General features: G+C 39.4%; 1 protein-coding gene across 2 annotated transcripts in view; it reads left to right on the top strand.

The window, feature by feature from the left end:
• hecw1b (HECT, C2 and WW domain containing E3 ubiquitin protein ligase 1b) overlaps nucleotides 1-27366 on the top strand; it is a 295654-nt gene that overhangs the window by 14063 nt on the left and 254225 nt on the right. For both annotated transcript variants that reach the window (XR_007438544.1, XM_022678700.2), the window contains exons 2-5: nucleotides 6785-7115; nucleotides 11783-11890; nucleotides 21905-21999; nucleotides 25033-25108. Coding sequence is in view for 1 of the 2 variants with exons in the window: in XM_022678700.2 (XP_022534421.2) it covers nucleotides 6785-7115; nucleotides 11783-11890; nucleotides 21905-21999; nucleotides 25033-25108 (610 nt within the window). In the remaining variant the exon portion in view is untranslated. The remainder of the gene's footprint in view (nucleotides 1-6784; nucleotides 7116-11782; nucleotides 11891-21904; nucleotides 22000-25032; nucleotides 25109-27366) is intronic.

Genomic DNA, 27366 nt, shown 5'->3' on the forward strand with positions numbered 1-27366 from the left:
CACTAATGAGATGTTTATTTTACATTTACATTGATGGCGTTTGGCAGACGTTTTTTTTTTTTACGCTACATTACATTTGGCAGACGCTTTTGTCCAAAAAGACATTTTTTTTGACAGGGCCTAAAGGGAAATAATGGGATAGAGAAGTAAAGGAGGGCAAGAAATGAGATCAGAAGTAGTTAGTTAGTTAGAGGTGTTAGGAGAGTAAGTGCTCTTTGAAGAGCTCTGTCTTCAGGAGTTTATTAAAGATAGTGACAGATTCTCCTGATCTGGTAGTAGAAGGTAGTTAGTTAGAGGTGTTAGGAGAGTGAGTGCTCTTTGAAGAGCTCTGTCTTCAGGAGTTTATTAAAAATACCGTTTTCATTTAGAACTTGTTTCATTTAGTCAGATTGGACTGGTTGCTGGATATAGCATTATAAGTATGATTTAAGGGGAGAAACTCTGTAATATTACATTTAAATTCTTTGAAACTGACACTAGGGGTGTGTCATATCGTATCGTACACGATAATATCGTCAAAATTTGTAAATATCTTGAACGATATTATACCCCTAAAATATTACTCAGCATATTACTCATCCAATTTCCCATTATATATCTACAAGAGACAGATTAAATCTGTCCAGTATCATTTATTTTACTTTAATCCTGGATATATGGAGATATTTGGAGTGCATTATTATTAGTATGATGACATTCTGAATTACATTCTATTACAAATCTGATAAAATTCTTGTATTTTTTTATATCTCACTTAGGGGTGTGCAATATTATATTGTATGTAATAATACAATTATATATATATATGTATGTATATATATATTTTTTTCTTGCAATGTATTGTGTATTTTTGAAAACAATTTTGAAAACAAGTATTGCGATATTATTTTAGGGCCATATCGCCCACCCCTAACTGACACCAATAAAATAGTATTTAATCCTTTTCAGTAACACAAATGCTGCGAAGTATCCAAGTGAATTGTCTAGCGATGATCCTAGTGAACCTAGACAACAGCCAATCGTCATCTTTTAATATCAAACCCAAATGCTTTCCATCCACAGAAGAATTAATGGATTGGTCTCACTGTTCCAATGCTTTCGGAGGGGACTGTATTGAGTATTTCAGAATAACAGTATCGTAAATTCATCGTTGTCATAGCCTTGACAAGGAGAAGATACATATAGCTACAGTCTCCTCAATACAGTAGCTTACACAGACACACACACACACACACACATACATCAAGGGTTTTGACAGGGCAGACAGACAGAGCTGAAGGATGCCTTCTCTTTCAGAGGGTGAAAGGACGAGTGAAGAATGGAGAGGCTCAGACTGCAGCACAGAGCACAGACTTTCTTTTCTTTCTTTCTTTCTTTCTCTCTCTCTCTCTCTCTCTCTCTCTCTCTCTATCTCTCTATTGTCTTGTTAAAGCTGCTGTACTCCAGTGAGGACTGGCATGTTTACCTTTGCCCCTTTTGTGCCCTGTTTAAATGTGCCCATCCCTGCAGGACTGAATTAAAAGTAGAGACTGTAAACTGCCCAGTGCTTCTAACAGGCATAAATACACTGTATACACACAGGTATTGAACATTAATCACCCTATACACTTTATACGTCATGAGACAGGAGTGTAGTATTGTGTCCCATGACTTTTGTCATGTTCCCCTTAGAAGCTAAAGAACACTGCACATGTTCCAGTGTTCATCCTCACTCTCAGTACATAAGATAACCAATAATTGGTCTTGCTCTCTGGGTGGGTACAGTAGATGGTGCTCTTTCCCCTCATCACTCCTAGGGTGATGGTGATCAGCACAAGGCATCTGTGAGCTGATGTATCAGAACCGAGTTGCTGATATTATCACAATACATTGCCCATGATAATGATGATATCACGACATAATGATTTTGCGATAATCAATGTATCATAAGACAATTCTCTACAATACTTCTTAGCATCTGTATTACTGAAGAGGATAAAATACTCCTAAATAAGCAAATAGAAGAAATAATGGATTTGACAAACAAGTCTTAAATAGTTTAGAGAGTCTATAATTGAATAAAAATATTGTTATTTGACGAGACGTATCTATAATGTATCACAAAAGAAAACAAGTCTATATATCACAATGCCCATGGTATATTGTCCCACCCCTTATACTGACTGGACAGTTATAGACCATCCCCCACCTGTAGATGCACAGTTTGTGGCGTTTGTCCTCTGGTTCTTTATTAAAACTCACTTTCTCACCACTGAGCTGCTCTTGGCTGGATATTTTTGGGCGCTGAACCTACTTTCAACCTAGAAGTGACATTGATGTGTGCAAAAACCCAAATACAGCAATCTGAGTCTGATACACTTATATCAGCTCCATACACACTGATACACCACAACCATAGCGGTGTCACTCACTCACTGCCTGGAATGCAATCAAATCCTCACAGCAATAAAAAGCATGTTTTAAAATATTTGTAATATCCTTGATTACAGGGAAAAAAATATTAATTGTTTCGGTGTCCCAATTATAGGGATACTATCACAATATGTTATCATGATACTGTGATGCTGTGATATAGGGGTGGGCGATATGGCTCTAAAATAATATCACGATATTTCAGGGTATTTTTGCAGTAACAATATACTTGGCGATATATGAAAACTAAAATAATTAATTCATTTCAGGAATATAGTATAACAGCATAATCATAATGTGGCAAAATAAATAAAAAAAGCGTAAAATAATATAATGCAGCAAATAATATTACAGAATATTTAGTGCATGCATATAAACTGCAAATTAAAACAATTATACAATAAATACACTTAAAGCTTCACAGTAAATAATAGACTACTTTTAAGACAGAACATCTCTATTATCACAATATGGATTTTTAATATCACGATATTTCTGTCACGATATATTGTATACGATATAATATTGCCCACCCCTACTGTGATACTTGGTAGCCTATATTACAAGACAATTCTCTACAATATGGCACAGCATCTGTGTTACTGAAGAGAATAAAATACTCCCAAATAAGCAAATAAATACCAGGATTTATGGATTTATTGGCATCAGTTTCATAGTATTTAACAGCCAATATTCTTCACTACAGGTTTACCCTATTCATTTAATTATAGAGCCACTATGTGGAGTAGTAAGTGGACCATGTGGATTACTTCTTAACATTTTTGAGTTGCTTTAATTTCATCAAATTAAAAACCTCTGGAATATAATCAAGAGGAAGATGGATGATCACAAGCCATCAAACCACCAAACTGAACTGCTTGAATTTTTGCACTACGAGTGAAAGTATAAAGTTATCCAAAAGCAGTGTGCAAGACTGGTGGAGGAGAACATGATGCCAAGATGCATGAAAACTGTGATTAAAAACCAGGGTTATTCCACCAAATATTGATTGAAACTTTATGAATATGAACTTCTCTGAAGCACTGAATTTTTATTGTTATTTCAGACATTTCTCATTTTCTGCAAATAAATGCTCTAAATGACAATATTTTTATTTGGAATTTGGGAGAAATGTTGTCTGTAGTTTATAGAATAAAACAACAATGTTCATTTTACTCAAACATAAACCTATAAATAGCAAAATCTGAGAAACTGATTCATAAACTGAAGGGGCCTCTTATTTTTTTCCACATACAAAGCATTTGTCCCATTGTGTGTGTTAGCTCTCTCATTTTTGACCTAGTATTGTTGTATTTACCGACCCTGAATTTTTGCCTGATCTCTGATATTGCCCTGCTGTTTGTGACCCTTGGACTGATTCTCGTTTTTGGTATGTTTACTCCCTCTTGCTGCTATTTACCAGTATTGACCTTGCTCATTTCGACTACTGTCTGTGCCTAACCTATGCTTATTAAGGTTCTTAGATTGAATCTGTAAAGATACAGATATTTTTCCCAATTTAGCCAGTTGCTACAGTAGGTCTCCATCCCCTATCAAATGTTGCTCAATGCTACCAGTACTCGGAGGTGAAGGCCCAGTCCAGTCACTGGATTAGGCCTAGCCTAAAAGGCTTGGGCACAGTGTCTGGGGGGAAATAAGACCCTTAATGCTCCTGATCCTCTTCTGCTGCTTCTTCTGCTTCTCAAAGGAAATAATGCACTTCCTCTTGCAGCTCAGCTGTGGTTTCTCATCCCTTACTCAACTCTGTCCTGGAGGGCCACTTTACCGTTTCCTGTTTCAGTCTGACTGATGCCGGTCCTGCAGACTCGGCAGAACCGCCGCGCATGACATGACTGTTCTCTGGCTTCCTCGTACGGGTAATTTCATGCTCAGGGTCATGTGTGCCGGTATGAGATGAAAAATGTCAGAGCTGTAATGGTAGTAGCTCTGGAGCCCTGTGACAGGAACCTGTATAGTGTGGTGGATTGTATTTCAGCTTTAATACAGACAAAGTGATGAAGGATGAGGTAGACAGAGAAATGCCATAGTGTCATCATGTAATATGACAGATGTAGAGTACAATATGGAACAATTCAGCAAATGAATAGATCCCATAGTGACTGTAGCTTTATATTATATATATATGCAGTTGGATCACAAATTTTAGAACTTATATTTAGAGACTCAGTCCAGTCATGTTAATCTGAGCTAAAGGCTAAAGCTGCTGTTTCCATGTGGGTCAGCCAGACGTGACTCTTCCTGTATCAGTTTTTTTCTCCAGTTTCCAAGAGTCTTTATTTGAAGGTGTAGGAAACAGGACTCACCGCTCTCTGGCTTCATCTGTAATTTCTCTAAAGAAAAGAAGACTTTCTACTTTTAATAGTTTAATACAGAGTTCTCTGAGTTTTATCTGTGTCTTTTTCTAGTTATTATGATGATGAAAGTGTGAATGCGCTGTGTGTGTAAAAGTGTGTAAATGCTGTAGTAGAGAGTACTGTACACCATCTGTTCCAGCACTGATTTACTACAGACTAGTGCTGTGCGATATGACAATAAATATTGTGGGGATGACAGAAAAGGGTCTATCGTGCTACTATTTACCTTCTATCGTCCCTATTGTTTCTACAGTAATTTTGTTCATTATTTATGCAAATATATAAAGTAAGCTACGATGAAATGTATTGGCGTGGTCACTTTGCATAAACTCGCAAAAAAAGCGAAATGACACTGCTTTATGTTATTTGACAGATACTTGAGTTAATTGAGTTTATTTTGATAACTCAATTTAAATTAAAAAAAAAAATTAGCTACTGAATCTACCTCATCTGTTTTCATTTGAAAAATTAAGCAAGAATTTACTCAAATGTGGTATATCATGATATATATCGTTATCGTGATATAAAAAATTCCATATCGTAATATATGATTTTTCCCATATCGCCCAGCACTACTAAAGACAGAGGTTTTGGACATTTAAAGTTTTAAAAATCCATTTCCAAAGCTCAATTTTTTTCCATTACCAAATATTTCACTGTTAGTTTTATCTTGTGTGACTATGTATGTGACAAACAACCTTTTTTTTAATTTCATAATATATCTGTGCTGTATTGTCCATGCTTATGCCATGGTCTTGAGTACTGATACTCTTTTTTTCTTTATTTCATTTTAAATTAGTACTCCTCTGTACATTTTTATATATACTAGTGGTATAAGAAAATATCTTCATAGCTTCATAAGTATCACAATAATAAGTCTTGCTTACAGTGTCAAAATGTAGTTCATTATATTGAAAATAGGGTTGTCAGCGTAAATTATGCCACCAATTTGTCCCCAACCTCCACTGTAATTATCCCCGTCTCCTTTTTTCTGCAGCGGTTCATTTGTGGTGAAATTGTGATCTGCTCTCGATCTGACCCAGCTATCAAATATACTTCTTTTTTTAATTGAGCTAACCTGCTGATAAGGCGCAGTTTAATCTGATATATTAGCCAGATAATATACTGCTATGAACTAATGCTGTCTCTGCTGCTGCTCCATGCTGTTTACACACTAAGAGTGCAGTATGTGCAGCGTGCTGCTCGCCAATTTTTTTAGCGCTCATAGTTAAAGCAGCTTTACGCTGCACAGATATACACTCTGGAACACAGAATCTTCTCACTATATTTATTTTCTTATGCCTGCACCAGACAGCTCTGGCCAATCAGAGGAGACAATGTTTGATGTGGTTTATTTGTGCACATTTTGATGCATTTAGGTTTAATATGCCTGTGTGAAAACAAACCAAACAAAGGGAGAAACGCTCCAAATAAACGAAATCATCAACTGATCCGGATCATAGAAACCTAAAAACTACAGGTGTGAAAACGCTCTTTTATACTCAGCTAATTAAGTCCTAATTCAGAAATCCTTACAACCAAGCTGAAATGTTTATAATAAAGTAATAAAAAGTTTCCTCTATTTGATTTATCATGCATTCTTTATTCCAGCATTCCACGTTGGCTTTATCTCTCCTCAAACATACAAGTAAATACTAGAATCTTACATTCATTCTTTAATTTAAATTTAAATATCCATTATAAAAGCTTGCTTCTTAAGTAGAACAAGTGCAATAAATCTCAGTGAATCACAGAATAATGTTGTGATTAATCTGATTGCATTTTTTGATCGATTGACACCACAAATTAAAACATAGCCACTGTATCATGGTACATTTGGCCAGGATCTTTCCAAAACACACCACTAATAAATACATGTAATATAATGTAGACTACTGGCTACAGATACCTCTGGAACCTGATGTTCCCAGCACTGAGATCTGGAATCCACTCTACTGTTCTTACATATCTTCTGTCTGTCTTCTATTTCTCCTCAGAACTTGTACCAGAACCGGTTTCTCGGGCTGGCGGCCATGGCCTCCCCGTCTCGCTCCTCGCAGGGCCGGCGCCGGAGCAAGGACCCCATCCGGCACAGCTTCAACCCAGAGCACTTCCCCAACGTAAACTTTCAGAACGGCGTTCCCGAGGAGCTGGCGGCCACCCTGCCGCGCTCCACCAGCGACACGGACCTGGTGACCTCGCACAGCCGCTCCACGCTGACCGCCAGCACCTCGCACTACGCCATCGGCCAGTCGCCGGACATCACCCTCACCTGGGACATCAAGGAGGAGGTGGACGCCGGCGACTGGATCGGCATGTACCTCATTGGTGAGTGGAAAGGGGTTTTATGTAGATTATTTTTTTGGTGGAATTTGGATATGGTAACTGCGTTGGCACATTTGGCTCGGGTCGAATTCCCATATTATACTCAGCAGCCGAGGTGTGGGGACAGGCAGATCAGACCAATTCCCATACTATACTCTGCAACTGGAGTACTGGTGCACACAGCTCTGGCCAATACACATATTATACTCTGCAACTGGGGTATTGGTGCATGCAGCTCTGGCCAATTCCCATATTGTACTCATATTGCAACCAAAAAATTTGGTGTTGGCACATGCGGATTGAGACGATTACCATATTATACTTGGCATTTGGGGTGTTGATGCAGGCAGCTCTGGCCAACTCCCATATTATACTCGGCAACTGGGGTATTGGTGCATGCAGCTCTGGCCAATTCCCATATTATACTCTGCAACTGGGGTATTGGTGCACGCAGCTCTGTCCAATTCCCATATTGTACTCGGCAACTGGGGTATTGGTGCATGCATCTCTGGCCAATTCCCATATTATACTCTGCAACTGGGGTATTGGTGCACGCAGCTCTGGCCAATTCCCATATTATACTCGGCAACTGGGGTATTGGTGCATGCAGCTCTGGCCAATTCCCATATTATACTCTGCAACTGGGGTATTGGTGCACGCAGCTCTGTCCAATTCCCATATTGTACTCGGCAACTGGGGTATTGGTGCATGCAGCTCTGGCCAATTCCCATATTATACTCTGCAACTGGGGTATTGGTGCACGCAGCTCTGGCCAATTCCCATATTATAGTCTGCAACTGGGGTATTGGTGCATGCAGCTCTGGCCAATTCCCATATTATACTCTGCAACTGGGGTATTGGTGCACGCAGCTCTGGCCAATTACCATATTTTACTCGGCAACTGGGGTATTGATGCACGCAGCTCTGGCCAGTTCTCATATTATACTTGGCAACTGGGATGTTACTACATGCGGCTTGGGCCGATTCCCATACTATATTCTTTAATCAGGGTGTTGGCACATGTGGCTCAGGCCAATTGCTATATTATACTTAGCAACCGGGGTGCTGTTACATTCAACACTCTGGCAAAAGTCATGGGACATGATACTAGTCACATATAATATACTGTATTTAATGATGAAAAATAAAAAATGCCACAAAAACGAAACACCCAGGCCCTTCAGTCAGTCTGGCAGTGTGTTGGGTTGCAGAGTGCATGGTGTAATTGCTCGCTGAAGCAAGATGGAGCGCTGAAACGTACGCCTGAGTGCTCCCTCTTGGCTGCTTATACAGATGGCTGTGTTGTTTGTTGCTGCCTGCTCCTATTTAATGTGTTCTACAGGTATTCATTTATTCATGCACTTCATTCTGTGCTTGTCTTTCTGCGAAGTGTGACTGGGTTGTGTTTATTTGGCAGTGTGTGGGACCTCCTGACTAAGACAGATATATCACACGTACAGCGATGAGTCAGCGAGCTCTACCTCATCAACAAAGTTGTTTAGATTTAGATTTACAACAAGATCCTGCGAGATTATTAGAGACTGTGACATGATCATTCTATACTTTTAATGGTAGATGTATTCTTACATGGAGAGACAGAATATTAAAAAGAAAATCCAGAAAATATCTAAGGAATATATATTAATTGATTTGTATTTCATGGAGTGAAATAAGTATTTGATCCCTTAGTATTCATTAGCAGTTCTGGCTTTTACAGACCAGTTAGACACTCCCAATCAACTTGTTACCTGACCTGAAGCCACCTGTTCTCACTAATCACTTGTGTGAAAAACACCTGTCCACAGAATCAGACAGATCACACAGATTTCAAGTCTCCAACATGGGTAAAACCAAAGAGCTGTCACAGGACCTCAGAGTCAGAATTGTTGACCTTCACAAAGCTGGAATGGGCTACAAAAAGATTAGTAAGGTGTTGGATGTGAAAGTAACAACTATTGGTGCAATTATCAGAAAGTTTAAAGAGTATAACATGACAATCAACAGACCTCGGCCCGGTGCTCCAAAGAAGATTTCGCCTCGTGGGGTGGCAATGATGCTGAGAACGGTCAGAAATTGTCCTGCAACCACTCAGCAGGAGTTAGCAAATGACCTGAAGGCAGCTGGGACCACAGTTTGCAAGGAAACAATTGGCAACACTTTGCGCAACAATGGATTCACATCCTGCAGTGCCCGAAAGGTACCCCTGCTGAAGAGAGCACATGTGGAGGCGCGCCTCAAGTATGCCAATGATCATTTGAAAGATGAACCAAGTTATTGGGAGAAGGTTTTGTGGTCAGACAAGACCAAAATTGAACTTTTTGGCCTCAACTCCACCCGCCATGGTTGGAGGAAGAAAAATGCTGCCTATGACCCCAAGAACACTGCCCACCGTCAAGCATGGAGGTGGAAGCATAATGTTTTGGGGGGGTTTCTCTGCCAAGGGTACAGGGCTACTTCACCGCATCACTGGGAAGATGGATGGAGCCATGTACCGCACAATCCTGAGGGACAACCTCCTCCCCTCTGCCAGGGATCTGAAAATGGGCCGTGGTTGGGTCTTCCAACATGATAACGACCCTAAACATACAGCAAAGGATTGGCTCAAGAAAAATCACATTAAGGTCATGGAGTGGCCCAGCCAGTCGCCAGACCTCAATCCGATCGAAAATCTATGGAGGGAGCTGAAGGTCAGAGTTGCCAAGCGACAGCCCACCAACCTTCATGATTTAGAGAGGATCTGCAAAGAAGAGTGGGCCAAAATTCCCCCTGGTGTGTGTGCTAAACTTGTGGTTAACTACAACAAACGTCTCACCGCTGTGCTTGCAAACAAAGGCTTTGCCACTAAGTATTGAGTGTGTTTGGCAAGAGGGATCAAATACTTATTTTCCTCATTGAAATACAAATTAATTAAAATATATTCTTTAAAATTATATTCTGGATTTTTGTCTTGATATTCTGTCTCTCCATGTTAGAATATATCTACTATTAAAAGTGCAGAAGGATAGTGTCTTTATTAGTGGGCAAACAAAGAAAATCAGCAAGGGATCAAATACTTCTTGGACTCACTGTACAATCATATACACCCTAGACTACTCTATACTACCTATACTATGAATACCTTGTACAGCCATGTACTTTCTTTACTGTCCTTTACACCCGTTTAATTCCTATACTACCCTATACTCCCTACACTACATTATACTCCCTATACTACCCTATACCTCCTACACTACCCTATACTACCCTATACCCCATACACTACCTCATACTCCCTATTCTACCCTATACTCCCTAAACTACCCTATATCCCCCACTACTACCCTATACTCCCTATACAACCCTATACTCCCTACACTACCCTATACCCCTACACTACGCTTTACTCCCAATACTGCTCTACACTCCCTATACTACCCTATACCCCTACACTACCCTTTACCCCCTACACTACGCTTTACTCCCAATACTGCTCTACACTCCCTATACTACCCTATACCCCCTACACTACCCTATACATCCTATACCCCCTACACTACCATATGCTCACTATACTATCCTATACCCCTACACCACCCTATACTCCCTACACTACCCTATACCCCCTACACTACTCTATATTATCCTATATGATATATAGTACCTTATATGGCCTTATACCCCCTCTACTACTGTATACTACCTATACTATATATACTACTAGATACTTTCTGAACTACCCTATACACCCTTGTAATTTCTATACTACCCTGTACTAAACTGTACTCTCTATACTAATTTGCCTGGCTGATGATTGGAACAGGCTGTCTCTACAGATGGTCTAATCATGACACACTGCATTTCAAGAGTTGCTTTAGACAACGTCTGAAATGCTGACGCCAAAGACAGTCTGAACATAGCTCTGTAATGCTTTCCTTAAACTGTCTAGTGAGTTTGCACTCTCAGCCATATGGCGATATGGAGATTTCAGCCTTCAATAGGTGGATAACTGCTTATTCTGTCAAAATAGTTCAACCTCTCCATTTTGCTTGTTTCTATGGATATTGTGTAAATTGTGAAGAACCGGGTGAAAGGAGGATAAGAGCTCATCTGTAATAAGTAGAGCCAATTTATCTTTAACCCGAACTTTGCCTCTGCCTAAGTTGCAACAGGTTTCAGACACAAAGGCTTTACTACGTCTGGCCCGAGTCACGTCCAGGGTGTCAGATGTAGTCTGTAGAGGCGTGTTAGACTGAGACTGAGGGGTGAATAGAGGCGAAGTAGAGCATGGGGTTCGTTTCATGTACTGGGACTCTAAATCTCCCTCATTCGCTCTGCCTCACAATATCAAACGCTGTAGATTCCCCGCTAATCTCCCCAGCCAGCCTGTCAGAGCCTCAGCCTTTCACTGTGTGAGCATGTGTGTGTGTGTGTGTGTGTATGAATGAGCGAGCCTTGAATCTGCTAATCTACACACTAATCTGTTAATTGTGTGAGCTCTCGTTTTAATTGACACGGATTGCTCCAGGCTCTTTTATGAGCGACAGTTTAATTGCACGCCTCAAAAATGTGCACATTAGAGATCCACCAGTCACTCAGAATGCCATTGTGCTCCCATCAGAAAGGTACGAGAGGGACAAAAAAAAAGAAACGAGATGAAAGAACTCATTGACACATCGTTCTCTCTTCTGCAGACGAGGTGCTGTCAGAGAACTTCCTGGATTATAAGAACCGCGGCGTCAACGGCTCGCACAAAGGCCAGATCGTGTGGAAGATTGAGGCCAACTCCTACTTCGTGGAACGTAAGTGTTTATATTTATCTTCTGATCTAATCACGTAAAGCTGTTGGGATTTCTACCTCCTGACTATAAATATTCATAATTTAGATTAAGTTTCTGAAAAGATCAGACACTTCATATGTTTAAAAATGTGTGGACACCCCTTCAAAATAATACACAGGTTAATACATAACACAGTTTCTCTAGTCCCTGTATAGAAGCATTGCCTATAAAAATAATATATCTGAAACACATAAACATAAACATATTCACACCCTATAGGCCCCTATATTAATGATATTTGGTATCCTGCCCTATATTACTATGTTCTCCTCTATACTACCCATACTACCCTAGACCAGCCTATATGACCCGATACAACCTATATTCCCTTCACTACCCTATATCCTATACAACCCTGTACTCCCTATACTACTCTATTCTAAAATATACTACCCTATATTCCCTAGACCACCCTATACTACACTACCCTAAAGGCTCTATACTTACTATTCTAACCTATTCTACCTTATACTCAGAACCCTAAACATCCAGTACTGCCTAATACTAGTCTATACTTTCTGTAGTACCCTATACTAACCTATATAACACCCTATACAACCATATACTACACTACCCTATAGTCTCTATACTCACTATTCTACCCTATACTACCCTAAACCCTCTAAACTCTATACTTTCTATGGTACCCTATACTACTCTAAATAACAACCTATACTACCCTATATTCCCTATACCACCATATACAGCACTACCCTATAGTCTCTATACTCACTATTTTACACTATATTACCTTATACTCCCTAAACTTCCAGTACTACCTAGTACTACTTACTACTAATTTCTATGTTATATAACACCCTATATAACACCCTATACCACCCTATACTGCAGTACCTAATAGTCTCTATACTCACTATTCTATCCTATACTATTGTACCTTATACTCGCTAAACTCCCAGTACTACCCAGTGCTACTCTATACTACTCTGCAATTTCTACAGTATCCTATACTATCCTATGTACCACTCTATACTATTCTATATTCCCTATACCGCCCTATACTATAGTCTCTATACTCACTATTTTACCTTTTACTACCTTAAAGGTTTTACTCCCTAAACCTCCAGTATTACCCACTACTACCCTATATAACACAGTATACTACCTTATAGTCCCTATACCACCCTATACTACACTACCCTATAGTCTCTATACTCACTATTTTACTCTATAGTACCTTATACTCCCTAAACATCCAGTATTACCCAGTACTACCCTCTATAACACCTTATACTACCTTATATTCACTATACCACCCTATACTATACTACCCTATAGTCTCTATACTCACAATTTTACCCTATACTACCTTATACTTCCTAAACTTCCATTATTACCCAGTTTTACCTTATACTACTCTATATTTTGTAGTAGTTTACTTTATAGTACCAAATACTGCCTAGCTCCATATACTATATATAGTATAACTCTTATGCTCCCAATGCTCCCTATACTATGATATAATTCCCTATGCTCTTCTAAACCACCCATAATCTCTATACTACCTTAGACCCCCTAGACTACACTATACTACCTATACTTTGTATACTACCATATCCACCCTTTTAATTTCTATAGTACCCTATACTAAACTATACTTCTTCCTATTCTACCTTAAGTGGCTAACTTCCTGGTTTACGTCCTATACCACTCTATGCCCTGTACTACCTCATACTACCTTAAACAAGCAATACTGATCTATACTACATTATACTACCCTTTCATTTCTTTTACTACTCCCTATATTACCATATGTTTCTCTCTACACTACTTATACTATCCTATACAATGTTTATTACCTAATACTATGTTATATGTTTCTTCATATGACTGTAACTTATTTCACAATTGTACTCTGCTGAAATATCGTGATTGCGCATAACTTTTGCGAAACCTTTAAACGGAAATTCGACTAGTTACAATTTGTTTAAAGGAGGTGTTCAGTGGGGGGATAGAAGGGTTTTTGGATGTCCGTCATGGGATTAAATATCTTATCACAATATCAGAAGGAAGCATGCATAGATATCCACACTCACACACACATCCTTTTGATAAAAATCTCTTTAAACTTTACACACCAAGACCATTCCTCAGATGTAGTTCAGCTGGGTCTCAGTGTGAACTGCAGCTCTGGGTTGGGTTGATAGTGCTGGTGTGTGTTTAGTGGACTGGGTTTGATCTCAGCAGGCTGTTATTCCAGCACTCGGACTAGAGATGGACCATTACTGCCGCAGGATGCCATGGAAACAACCACACTGCAGCTATTCACGTCCAACACTGACTGGAACAGACTCCAGTCTGACCAGCTACTGTCCTGATTATACAGGGACATGCCAAAAGTAATGGGACTCAGGACTAGGACGCCAAAATGACCTATGGGATAAGTGGATGGGGTTTCCTGCTTTGAACGTGGATGCCAGAGTGGTTTATCTGTTCACATGGACAATCGTAGCCAGATGACGCCGGTCACTATCATTACCACCAACTGCAATCACTGTCCACTGTGACCCACTATTAGGCCTCAATCAAACTGCCATAATTCACATAAAACACTTGCCACGAGCCTGCTGGCAGGTGTTCAGCCTCAATCACATGATAACACCTCACAACTTACACAAGTATAAGTATAAGATGTATCACTTTGTGATTACTAATCGCTGTATCGCTTTGTGATTATACAACTATCCCATGACTTTTGGCATGTCAGTTATTGGTGTATTGACATTTATGGGGTTAGTAAATATAACAAGTAAATTGTATAACACAATATACAGGTGTATCTCAAAAAAATAGATTATCAATGAAAAGTTACTTAATTTCACTAATTCAGATCAAAATATCTCCAAAACAGCAACTTTACACGAGAGAGAAAAAACATGTAAACTTCCAATGGAAGTCAATGTAAAAAGAGTTTATTTCAGGTCATTTTGAAGAGTTTCTATTGGTCCGTTCATCAAGAAATTTTGGCACAGTGTAAGGGACAGTTTGTGTGTTCAAATGATGTAGAAAACTAAAAATCGACAAAAATGGAGATAAGTGTTTTTCATTGAACAGCGACAATATATTATATAGATGTATTAAACACAGAGTGATCTATTTTAAGAGCTTATTTCTTTTATGACTAATTGTTGTTGCTAATAAAAACTCAAAAATCAGTGTCTCAGAAAATTAGAATATTATATAAGACCAGTTGGTACTTTTGGCAGTGTGGGCAGTGTGCCAAATCCTGCTGGAAAACGAAATCCGCATCTGACTTTAGACTTTGTGGATATAACACAGTGGACCAACACCAGCAGATGACATGGCTCTCCAAACCATCACTGACCATCAACTCCAAACCTACATACCTGTGTGGAAAAAATGAAAAAACTGGTTGCTTAGCAGCAACAACTGCGAGTCTTTCACACTCAGGAGGATTGGAGGGTTAACCACCTTTAAGAAATCATGAAAGTAGTGAACACTTTTTCTCACTACTATATATGACACAGCCCTAAAGCAAACGTCCCAATACTTTTGTCCATATAGTGTTTTTTTTCCTTTTTCTGCATGTTTTCCAACATAAAGCTGCACCTCTTGACCTTTTTCATGTCCTCAATAATGCATACAGCACACTGCTCCTAAATCTCATGAATAAAGGATGTTTTTATAGCGTTGGTGGTTGGTTCCTCCTCGCTGGTGGAGAGCAGTGTGGTGGGTATGACGGTGCAGAACAGAAGCTCAGACTGGCTCAAAGATTTCTCATCTTTATATGGCGTACAGTGCAGAAGCAGCACATCTCTATCTGTAGCTGTGCTGCTGTAACACAGAGCTGTGTTGAGATACAGCACAGGCCAAAAGTTTGGACACACCTTCTTTATTTTCATGACTATTTACATTGTAGATTCTCACTGAAGGCATCACAACTATGAATGAACACATGTGGAGTTTTATGTACTTAACAAAAAAGGGTGAAATAACAAAAAAAAACATGTTTTATATTCTAGTTTCTTCAAAATAGCCCCCCTTTGCTCTGATTACTGCTTTGCACACTCTTGGCATCATTCTCTCAATGAGCTTCTTCAAGAGGTGGCCACCTGAAATGGTTTTCCAACAGTCTTGAAGGAAGGAGTTCCCAGAGGTGTTTATTAGCACTTGTTGGCTCTTTGCCTTCTTCACTCTGTGCTCCAGCTCACCCCAAACCATCTGGATTGGGTTCAGGTCTGGTGACTTTGGAGGACAGCTCATTTTTTTGTTAAGTACATAAAACTCCACATGTGTTCATTCATAGTTTTGATGCCTTCAGTGAGAATCTACAATGTAAATAGTCATGAAAATAAAGAAAACGCATTGAATGAGAAGGTGTGTCCAAACCTTTGGCCTGTACTGTATGGTGATGTATCTGTATCTGTGTTTAACTGAGCTGCTCTGGTTCAGTATGGCAGGCTTTTCATTGGTTTCTTACTAAATTAAGGACTCTCTCATAATGCATAAGGCGTGTTGCGATGCTCTTTGCTATCTTACACCCCATCAACAGTATATTTTCACGCCTTGCACCTGTGCTGTTAAAATAGCGTTTATTGAGTTACGAAATAAATCTACACTGATGGGTGTGGTGGTCTGGAAGTGAGGTGTGTTCAGTTAAATATCTGCCCTTTTTCTATTTTGTCGGTGGAAAACACATGAGCGCCACTGACCGATTAAAACCCTGACAACAGTCAATCATCAGAGTTCATACCTATAGGTGCACAAACCCAACTTTTACCTCAACATTAAACAGAATAAAGAATAAAATAACACTGCTGTTCCTCTAAACGAGCTGCTGGTGTATCTGCTGGTCAGTTTCCTCTGCTGAGAAGCGCTGTTAAGATAGGAACGCGCCAAAGTCAGAGCTCACCTGCTTCTTAAAAGGAATGACAACTGATACACTGACTGGTTTATTTCATGTTATGGCCAAAAAAAACACACCCATAATTAATTAAGATTATTAGTTCTTGCTTTTTGCACATTTTGAGCTGAGCAAGATGTATTTTTTGCATCCTCACGATACCAAAGACACACGACATGCCCTAAACCCAGCTTAAGTAAATATGCAATTGACCAGTGTGCTATAGATCACTAAAATAGGGCCCCTTAAGTGTATAAAAAAGAGTTTACAGTCCAGAAAAGGCTTTTTACTAAAATTCAGCCCCAATTATTAGATCTTTCGAGAATAAGGTCCTTTTCTATTGGCAGTATCTGCTTTATAAGAAATACATTTTGTATTTAGTCTTCTTTTTGATTTCATTTTAGTAAAATACAGATTTAGATAGAGAGAAGAGTATAGAGCACAATGAACAATGATGCTTGTTCTTACAGCCTACAACATGAAGAACATGCAATTTAATCATAATATGATCGTTATCATAAGTTAAAAATCTTTGTTTAAATGTATATGTGCCCGGAAAGGTCTACTTAATTTAAAATAGTTGAGTAATGATTTGGAAATATCCAGTTGTACATAACTGTAAATAATTGTAGGTTTAGCCAAATTGATAAGATTATACAAACCGATCAGTGTAAAGTATAGGAAGTATAGGGAGATCCAGCCACACTTTCTTGATTGATTGATCATTAGAGGGGATTATCAGGGTGATCGAAGCCGATCACTCTCTCGCTTTCCTCAGGTTGAGAGCAGCTGAGCTGAATATACAGCAGCAGATTTATCAGTGGGAGGATTTCTCCTACAACCCCCACCCTCACCACCACCCACCCCTCCAGCAGAATATATTGTGAGAGAGAGAGAGAGAGAGAGAGAGAGAGAGAGAGAGAGAGAGAGAGGGATTAGGTGACTCGGGGTGAGTCAGCAGAGCATCCGTATTGACTTCTGTATTATTCTCTATTAGCTTCTACAAATGTCTGTTTGATAGTGTGAGAGATACAGCTCTGGACAAAATTAAGAGAGAACTTCAGTTTCTAAATCAGTTTCTCTGATTTTGTTATTTATAGGTATATTTTTGAGTAAAATTAACATTGTTGTTTTATTCTATAAACTACAGACAACATTCCTCCCAAATTCCAAATAAAAATATCGTCATTTAGAGCATTTATTTGCAGAAAATGAAAAATGGATAAATAACAAAAAAAAAGATGCGGAGCTTTCAGACCTCAAATAATGCAAAGAAAACAAATTCAAATTCATAAAGTTTTAAGAGTTCAGAAATCAATATTTGGTGGAATAACCCTGGTTTTTATTCACAGTTTTCGTGCATCCTGTCATGTTCTCCTCCACCAGTCTTACACACTGCTTTTGAATAACTTTATGCCTTTACTCCTGGTGCAAAAAATCGGTTTGATGGCTTGTGATCATCCATCTTTCTTTTGATTATATTCCAGAGGTTTTAAATTTGGGAAAATTAAAGAAACCCATAATTTTTAAGTGGTGTATTATTTTTTTCCATAGCTATATAGAAAGACAGAGTGAGAGAAACTGAGGGAAACATAGACCGACTGGGATAAAGAGGGCGAGAAAGTAGATTGCTAAGTGGTTGCTATGGTTTTGCAGAGTGTTGCTATAGTCTTGTTAAGTGTTTGTTATAGTATGTGGCTGATATGGTACTCCGGGTGCTTGCTATGGTGTAGCAAGTGTTTATAGGCAGTCACTGTGATAGATAGATAGATAGATAGATAGATAGATAGATAGATAGATAGATAGATAGATAGATAGATAGATAGATAGATAGATAGATAGATAGATAGATAGATAGATAGATAGATAGATAGATAGATAGATAGATAGATAGATAGATAGTTGTGGTGTTAAATGGTTGTCACTATGATATTCCAGGTGGTTGCTATGGTTTTGCTGAGTGGTTTCTATGTGGTTGCTATAGTCTTGTTATAGTGTTTGTCATAGAAGGTGGCTGATATGGTACTCCAGGTGCTGGCTATAGTGTAGCTAAGTGTTTGTAGGCAGTTACTGTGAATTGAGCGAGAACGAGATGGAGAGAGACAAAGATAAAGAGAGAGAGAAAGTACAGGAAAAAGAGAAAGAGAAAAAGAGAGAGAGAGAAACAGAGGCACAAACAGCCGCCTCAGCCTCTGCCTCAGCCTCGCCTCTCCGCTATCAATCAGCCGTATTGCTAACAGGAAGTGCTGCCGCTGGCAGTCTTCAGCAGTGTGGAATTAATGAAGCTGTAAACTAATCCATGTATAGGTGGGGGTGGGGTTGTATGTGGGGGGTGGAAGGTGGTGGAGGGTCGGGGGTGGAGGAGGTGGGCCTATTTATAGCCAAGTCGTGAATCCAGGAGAAACTCAGCACTTTGGGCTGTAATGAGCCGTGGCTGTTTGCGTGGACTGGTGTCCATGTTCAGTCAGCACGTTTGTATTGAAAGACGTGCTGATAACACCTTAAAAAACTACATCATAACCATGTTTTTCTAATCTATAAAATAATGTTTTAAAGCAACTTTACGTGGAATTTTACGTAAAAAAAATCAGCTTTGGAATTATGTTGGTGCACCAATGACTTCAGGCCTAAATGCTGGCAACTTTGTTATACCAACACTACTTATCAACATGACAACAACCACCTAGCAACACCATAGCAACCCCATAGCATCAACCAGGGAAACCATAGCGACCACCTATCACTATAACCACTTTACAGCACCATAGTACCTACTTGGGAAAGCATAGTGATCAATTAGCAGCATCATAGCAACAACTTGGAATACCAGAGCAAACACTTAGCCACCATCTGGGGCACCACTTTAACCACTTTACAACACCATAGTAACTACTTGGGAAACCATAGTGATAATCTAGCAGCATCATAGCAACAACTTGAAATACCAGAGCAACCACTTGGGGCACCACCTAAATCACTTTAAACACCATAGTAACTACTTAGGAAACCATAGTGATAATCTAGCAGCATCATAGCAACCACCTGGGACACTATTGTAACCACTTAACAACACCACACCAATCACCCAGCACCATTACAGCAACCATATGGGATTCCTTAGCGATCACCTAACAACACTATAGGAATCACCTAGCAGCAGCACAGCAAGTAAATAAAAATAACTTGGAATATCATAGCACCCACGTAGCAACACTGTGGCAACAGTCAACCACTCAGTGGCAACTCCTTAGCAACCATATAGGAACACCATAGCAACTCCTTTAAGAGACCACTCTTGTTTGAAACAATCAGTGTATCTGATTTTGCTATTTCTAGGTTTATGTTTGAGTAAAATGAACATTGTTGTTTTATTCTATAAACTACAGACATTTCTCCAAAATTCTGAATAAAAATATTGTAATTTAGAGCATTTATTTGCAGAAAATGAGAAATGTCTGAAATAACAAAAAAGTAGCAGAGCTTTCAGACCTCAAATAATACAAAGAAAACAAGTTCATATTCATAAAGTTTTAAGAGTTCAGAAATCAATATGGCATGTTTTCCTCCACCAGTCTTACACACTGCTTTTGGATAACTTTATGCTTTACACTCCTGGTGCAAACATTCAAGCAGTTCAGTTTGGTTTGATGGCTTGGGATCATCCATCTTTCTCTTGATTATATTCCAGAGGTTTTCAATTTGGTAAAATCAAAGAAACTCATCATTTTTAGGTGGACTCTTATTTTTTTCAGAGCTGTAGGAACACTATAACAACCAGCAACACCATGGACTGTGCCTGGAATACCATAGCAACATCATATCAATGTAAACAGAGCAAAATAGGGTAAATGTCAGATCAAGCTTGATGCTGATATCTGATACTAATAAAGGTCAAGTACTGATTGTTCATATCAGATCAGGACATCCTTCTTCAGCCTGTTTGTGATGGCCCGGACAGCAGAAGCAGGTCAGGTAGTGGTGGTACCACACAAAGGATGATCCACTTACTGTGAAAGCCGCAGGCTCTTATTTAAAAAGATAAATCCCTGATGGAAGAGTCCATTACCAGTGAAACCACTGGAGTGCTGATGGACAGATTCACTGATTTCAGTACTTTTGTATATATTATACCCTTAATTTTGAAAGAAAAAGGTTCTAATAAATATTGATATCGTAACATATTGCAATATTTTGTATTGAAAATACTATATTGATTTTCAAAATCATAGTACTGAACTTTTGGCAATATAAGGTGCACTTAAAGTCCTTTAATTTTCCCAAAAATCGTCAGTGCGCCTTTTAATTCAGTGTACTTTATGTATGAATTCTACCATTCAGTTTGTAAAAAGCATTAAAGCCACTCCGCTGAAGTACCGACTTATACAGGATTTTCAGTTTAGTTCTCCAGCATCGAGACTGGAGCAGTATTAGCATTAGCCGCTAGCCGTGGTAAGCGCTAGCTCTTTTGCCGTTCAGAGTTACTTATAAGTAATACTCCTTATAATCCAGTGCACCTTATAGTGCGAAAAATAGTGCGCTGTGGTGACGATTTTAGAACCCCGCCAGGAAAAGCACCCCCTCTTGGGAGCCCACACCCACATCTTCTAGGCTTTAATTTACTTAGAAAATGGAATTACCCAAGATACTGTTCTAAGCTATGCTGAATCGTAAGAAATAAGGAAAAAGAAACGTCACCTGCACCTTTTTCCGAGAGAGGGTGCTTTTCCTGGCGGAGGTGCTGAATCCGGCAGCGTAGTATAGTGCATAATAATCTGCTTTTTCTGCTGTATTTTTTTTTTGGGAGGGGGGGAGGGGCAAATCCACCTGTTTCTGAGACATCCCACCCACCCGCTCCGGTTCCTATGCCAATGTCTTTAATCATACAGGGTCATCTGTGACCCAGTTAATGGGCAACTTATCTTAATCACTTTATCTGAACAGGACAGGTTAGGAACATCAATAATAAGCAAACAGACACCAGGTGAACTAAGTACAGGTGGTCTTGACTCTGGCTGACCTTTACTCTCTCTCCCTCCTCTTCCTCTTCTTTTCTCCTCCTCTTGCTCCTCTTCATCCTCCTCTTCCTCCAGCTGAGACCAAGATCTGCTTCAAGTACTACCACGGGGTGAGCGGAGCACTGAGGGCCACCACGCCCAGCGTGACTGTGAGGAACCCATCAGCACCGGTGAGTGTGAGTGGAGTGTGTGGAGTGTGTGTGTGTGTATGCTCAGTGCGAAGGATTGCATAATATATTTTTAATAATAGAAGCAAGGCATAGTATGCCATACTTTACTTACTTTCGGCCTGTCACTATATTTTATTTTTTAATATTATAATAATAACTGTGATTAATCGCATTTGTTCTTCTTAAGACGCTTAAGAAGTTTCTATAGTGTATATTTAAATATAAATAAAAGTAAATATGAGAATGTACAGAAATGTAAAATGCAATTATATTTATATTAGTTGTATCAATTACAATACAGGTATATGCTTATTTATGTTTGAGGGTGGATAAAGCCATAACGTGGTGCGCTGGAATAAAGAATGCATGATAAATTAAATATAGAAAACTTTTTACTACTTTACTATAAAGTATAAATCTCAGCTTGTTTGTAAGGGTTTTTTTTTTTAATTAGATCCAAATTAGCTGAGTATAAAAGAGCGTTTTTACACCTGTAGATTTTAGGTTTCTATGATCCAGATCAGTTGATGAGTTTTATTGTTTATTTGAAGCGTTTCTCCCTCTGCTTGGTTTGATTTCACACAGGCATATAAACCTAAACGCACCAAAATACTCACCAATAAACCACATGAGCACGTTGTCTCCTCTGATTGGCAGTGTGCAGTGTGAAGCTGCTTTAACACAGAACACAGAAAATTTGCATCTGTGCTTTTAAACACAGTGTTTTTAACGGTACACTCAGAGTCACGCAGCTGCAAGCAGTGAACGATGCACATACTGAGCTCTTAGTGTGTAAACAGCATGGAGGAGCAGCCGAGACAGTGTTTGTTCGTAGCAGTATATTATCTGGCTAATATATCAGATTAAACTGCGCCTTATCAGCAATTCACGCATTCTGCGGGGGTGGGGCAGATTACGGGGAAAATGACGGTACTGCAGCACAGCAGTGCCAATATTACACATTATAGCATGATCCTCGAGTGTATTATTGCTTAATTATAATGTATTTTAGATGATTATTACATGATTATTCAGAGATTATTAATATTACATGACGACTCAGAGCAATGAAGTCCAGAGAATGCATTCGCCTCGAGATTACCGCCAAATATTGCAAATGTCAACAGTAAATATGAGGATCTACAGCTGGGAGGAGGATCTACAGTGCGTTCACCGTCCCTCACGTTTCATCACGTTTGTGTTTTGTTTCTCTGAGGGCCATCTGTCTCCTCTCGGAGCGGAGGATTAGGCCCGCCTGGCATAGAGACAGATAATCTTGAGTTTATTAATATCGGCTTAACCTTACGCAGCCTTCGCTTATCAGCAGCTTCTGATGGCTTAAGACTATCAGAGCAGAGCTTTTACCTCTGAGGTCTGCTGCTGGTCCAGCTCTGACTTCACACAGGTCCTGTAGAACCAAACAGAGATCAACAGAGGTCCAACAGAGAGGTCATGCTAACAGTGGACTGATCTAATCGAATTTTAAATTAATTGAATTAAGTGTACAGTTTTAAAAACGTATTACTTAAATATGTGTGATTAAATGTGATTAATGCAGATTAATAATTATAGAGCATGTAATTAATTAGATATTTTTAAATACAATTTATATTTAAAAAATGTATATAAATTTGAAAAAAAGGAAAAATTAAGCAGAATTTTCAATTGGACTTGTATGGCACACCCATGATATTTGAAAATATTCTTATAATAAGCATCCTAGTATAATCTGAGGCTCAAAAACAATTGAAAACTTATATAAAATAATATAATAAAATAATAATGGCGTACACATATATGCCAAATTTCATGAGACAGGACCTTGTGTCACCTACCATGGCTTTTGCCTAGTGTTTAACACGTAGCCTAACACTAGCATTAACACATGTGATTTAATCTGGAAATCTGGTAACACTTTGATTTTTGTTTGTTTGTTTGTTTTAATGCAGATTAATCACATCACATCACAAGTGTGACTGCAACCTTCTCCTGTAATTCACTCATTTACCTGAGCCTGACGAAGCAATAGCAGTTATTTAGTGGTGTGAAACTGGGTTGAAAATGTTAAACTCATATATTATATAGATTTATTACAAATAGAGTGATCTATTTTAAGTGTTTATTTCTTTTGTTGTTGATGATTATGGCTTACAGACAATGAAAAAAGAAAATCAAAAATCAGTGTCTCAGAAAATTTGAATATTATTTAAGGCCAATTGGTACTTTCAGCAGTGTGGGCCGTGTGCCAAGTCCTGCTGGAAAATGAAATCCGCATCTCCATAAAAGTTGTCAGTAGCAGAGGGAAGCATGAAGTGCTGTAATTTGATGATTTTGTGGGAAAACAAAACTGCACTGACTTTGGACTTGATAATAAAACACAGTGGATCAACGCCAGCAGATGACAGACATGACTCTCCAAACCATCACTGATCATCAGTAAATTTTACATTTCATTTATAAATCAAGGGAGAAATCAGAGTCTGGAGGAAGAGTGGAGAGACACACAGTCCAAACTGCTCGAGGTCTAGTGTGAAGTTTCCACCAATCAGTGATGGTTTGGAGAGACATGTCATCTGCTGGTGTTGATCCACTGTGTTTTATTATCAAGTCTAAAGTCAGTGCAGTTTTGTTTTCCCACAAAATCTTACAGCACTTTACGCTTCCCTCTGCTACTGACAACTTTTATAGAGATGCAGATTTCATTTTCCAGCAGGACTAGGCAGAGATAATGATTTTTTTTTTATTGGCTGTAAGCCATAAACAATAAAATAAATTAATGTTTAAAATAGACTAAAGTACACTCTGTGTTTAATACATCTATATAATATATGAGTTTCACATTTTGAACTGAATTACTGAAATACAGTAACTTTTTAATGATATTCACATTTTTTGAGATGCACTAGTGTACCTCTGCTGTCAAGAGAGTCCTATTCTATTTGCAGTACTTCTCTTCAGGGACCAGACGAGCTGTTTGTGTGCATTTGCACATCTGTCTAAGTCTCTCTCTCTTTCTCTTTCTCGCCCCCTCAGGTGTTTAAGCCGGTTGCCGTGGACGACGTGCCTCAGAGTCAGGGCAGCAGAAGACTCATCAGCTTCTCGCTCTCAGGTGTGTGTGTGTGTGTACATGTGTGTGTAAGTGTGTGAATGCTGCTGTACTGTACATGCATGTGTGTCTGTTGCCGTAGCAACTACCATGGTTGCCACGCTCTCCAATTAGCAGACGATAATTAAGCTTGATAAGTTTTCAGTCAGCGTCTATTTTTAGCGTCTCCTGAGGGGGCGTCGCTATTGATCACCCTGCTCATCTTCAACCCGAGCCGATACCTACAAGCTGCAACACGCAGCGGTGCGACCCACCCCCCCACGATACACAGCAGCACAGCATCACAGCACACACACTGCTGTAAACACTGTACACAGCAGCAGCAGCAGAGAGACCACGCTATACTATAAGGTGCACTTAAAATCCTTCAATTTTCCCAAAAACCATCAGTGTGTCTTTTAATCTGGTGTTCCTTATGTATGCATTTTACCCGTCAGGTATTAGCGAGCAGTAAAGACACTCTGCTGAAGTACAGCGTTATATAGGAGTTTCAGTTTAGTTTAGTTCTCCAGCACCAAGACTGGAGCAGCATTAGCTTTAGCCACTAACCGTGCTAAGTGCTAGCTCTTTTACCGTTTAGAGGTGAGTATTATCGGCCTGTAGCCTGCCGCTAACCCTGGCTAGCACAGCTCGAGGAGCATTAGCATTAGCTGCTAACCGCACCAAGCGCTAGGTCTTTAGCCATTTAGAGGTGAGCATTATCAGACTGTAGTCTTCATGTTTACTGTGTTAAAACAAGCTACTTGGGACGAACCGCTAACTGATAGCGCCCTGGCTTACCGGAACGATGCGCATACACAAGCATTTAAGCCCCGACGCATCCTATTCATTTTAATTAGACCAGGGGTGTCCAAACTACGGCCCGCCGGCCATTTGTGGCCTGTTTCCTTTTTTAGAGCGGCCCGCGAGGTATTTTAGAAATACCCGCTGTTAAGCAGGTTTTTATAATGTGAGATTTAAAGTTTGAACGCTAGGTGTCAGAAACGGGCCAGAGAGTCTAAAAGTGGCGAGAGTGAAGTTGTTGCGCAAAAAAACAGGCGAAAGAGTCTAAAAGCGGAGAGAGTACGCAGTTGTAGCGCAGAAAAACGGGCCAAGAGTCTAAAAGCGGAGAGAGTGAGCACTGATAGCGCAGAAAAACGGGCCAAAGAGTCTAAAAGCGGAGAGAGTGCGCACTTATAGCGCAGAAAAACGGGCCAAAGAGTCTAAAAGCGGAGAGAGTGCGCACTTATAGCGCAGAAAAACGGGCCAAAGAGTCTAAAAGCAGAGAGAATGCGCACTTATAGCGCAGAAAAATGGGCCAAAGAGTCTAAAAGCGGAGAGAGTGCGCACTTATAGCGCAGAAAAACAGGCCAATGAGTCTAAAATTTGCCGTAATTAAGGAGTTTAATATTAAGAAACATCATGAAATGAAACATCAATTTGAAAAATCTTAGTTTACACAACACTGTCAAAGATAAAGATAGTAAGTCAAGTAAAATGATGTGTAAATGAAAGTAATCAGGAAAATGTATTTTTTAAAGTGGTATATTTCATTATTTGTTTTATTACAGAGTGTGGCCCGTGACTTTAAATATATTTCTCCTTCTGGCCCCCAGCAAAAAAAGTTTGAACACCCCTGAATTAGACAGAGAGAGACGCTGCAAGACGCGGTGCATGCTGGGTTGCCTTGAGTTGAGCGCAGCCCCGCCCTCAGGCAAAAGAGTTCAGCAGAGCTCAAATATATTCAAATTAATCCAGCGGCCGTGCTGCGTCCAGCCAATCGGGGAACAGCAGCCTGTGATGCCACAAACATACGAGCCTCACACACACACAGAACAGGCGCCTTTTAACCACAGAAGAGAAGCTGACAATGGTGGAATATGGATGTATAGAACTATAGATCACAGTGAGGTTTATTAAAAAATAAAAATCTTAAATTATCTTAATTATTGACTACATCTGTTGATTTATTTGAATTTCGAAAACGTCACGATCATGCCCACACATGCGTTGGACAAAAAGTGCCAGTGGATACGCACTGGAACACTCATGGTAGTATGGTAGCATGGTAGCATAGTGCTGTCGGGTGGCATTAGCCACTAAGAGCTAGCGGGTAGCGGCTAATACTAATGCTCCAGTAAATCTGGAAATCTAAGGTTACAGTAAATAAATGGAAATGTTTTAAACACCCAAATAAACAGTTTTCAGGAGAAAAATATGTGTAGTTTAACATCCAGCACTTGTTTTTGATCGAATAAGAAGGGAAACATGGTGACATCCCT

Source organism: Astyanax mexicanus, chromosome 4 (genome assembly GCF_023375975.1).
Source record: "Astyanax mexicanus isolate ESR-SI-001 chromosome 4, AstMex3_surface, whole genome shotgun sequence".
NCBI classification, from domain to species: domain Eukaryota; kingdom Metazoa; phylum Chordata; class Actinopteri; order Characiformes; family Acestrorhamphidae; genus Astyanax; species Astyanax mexicanus.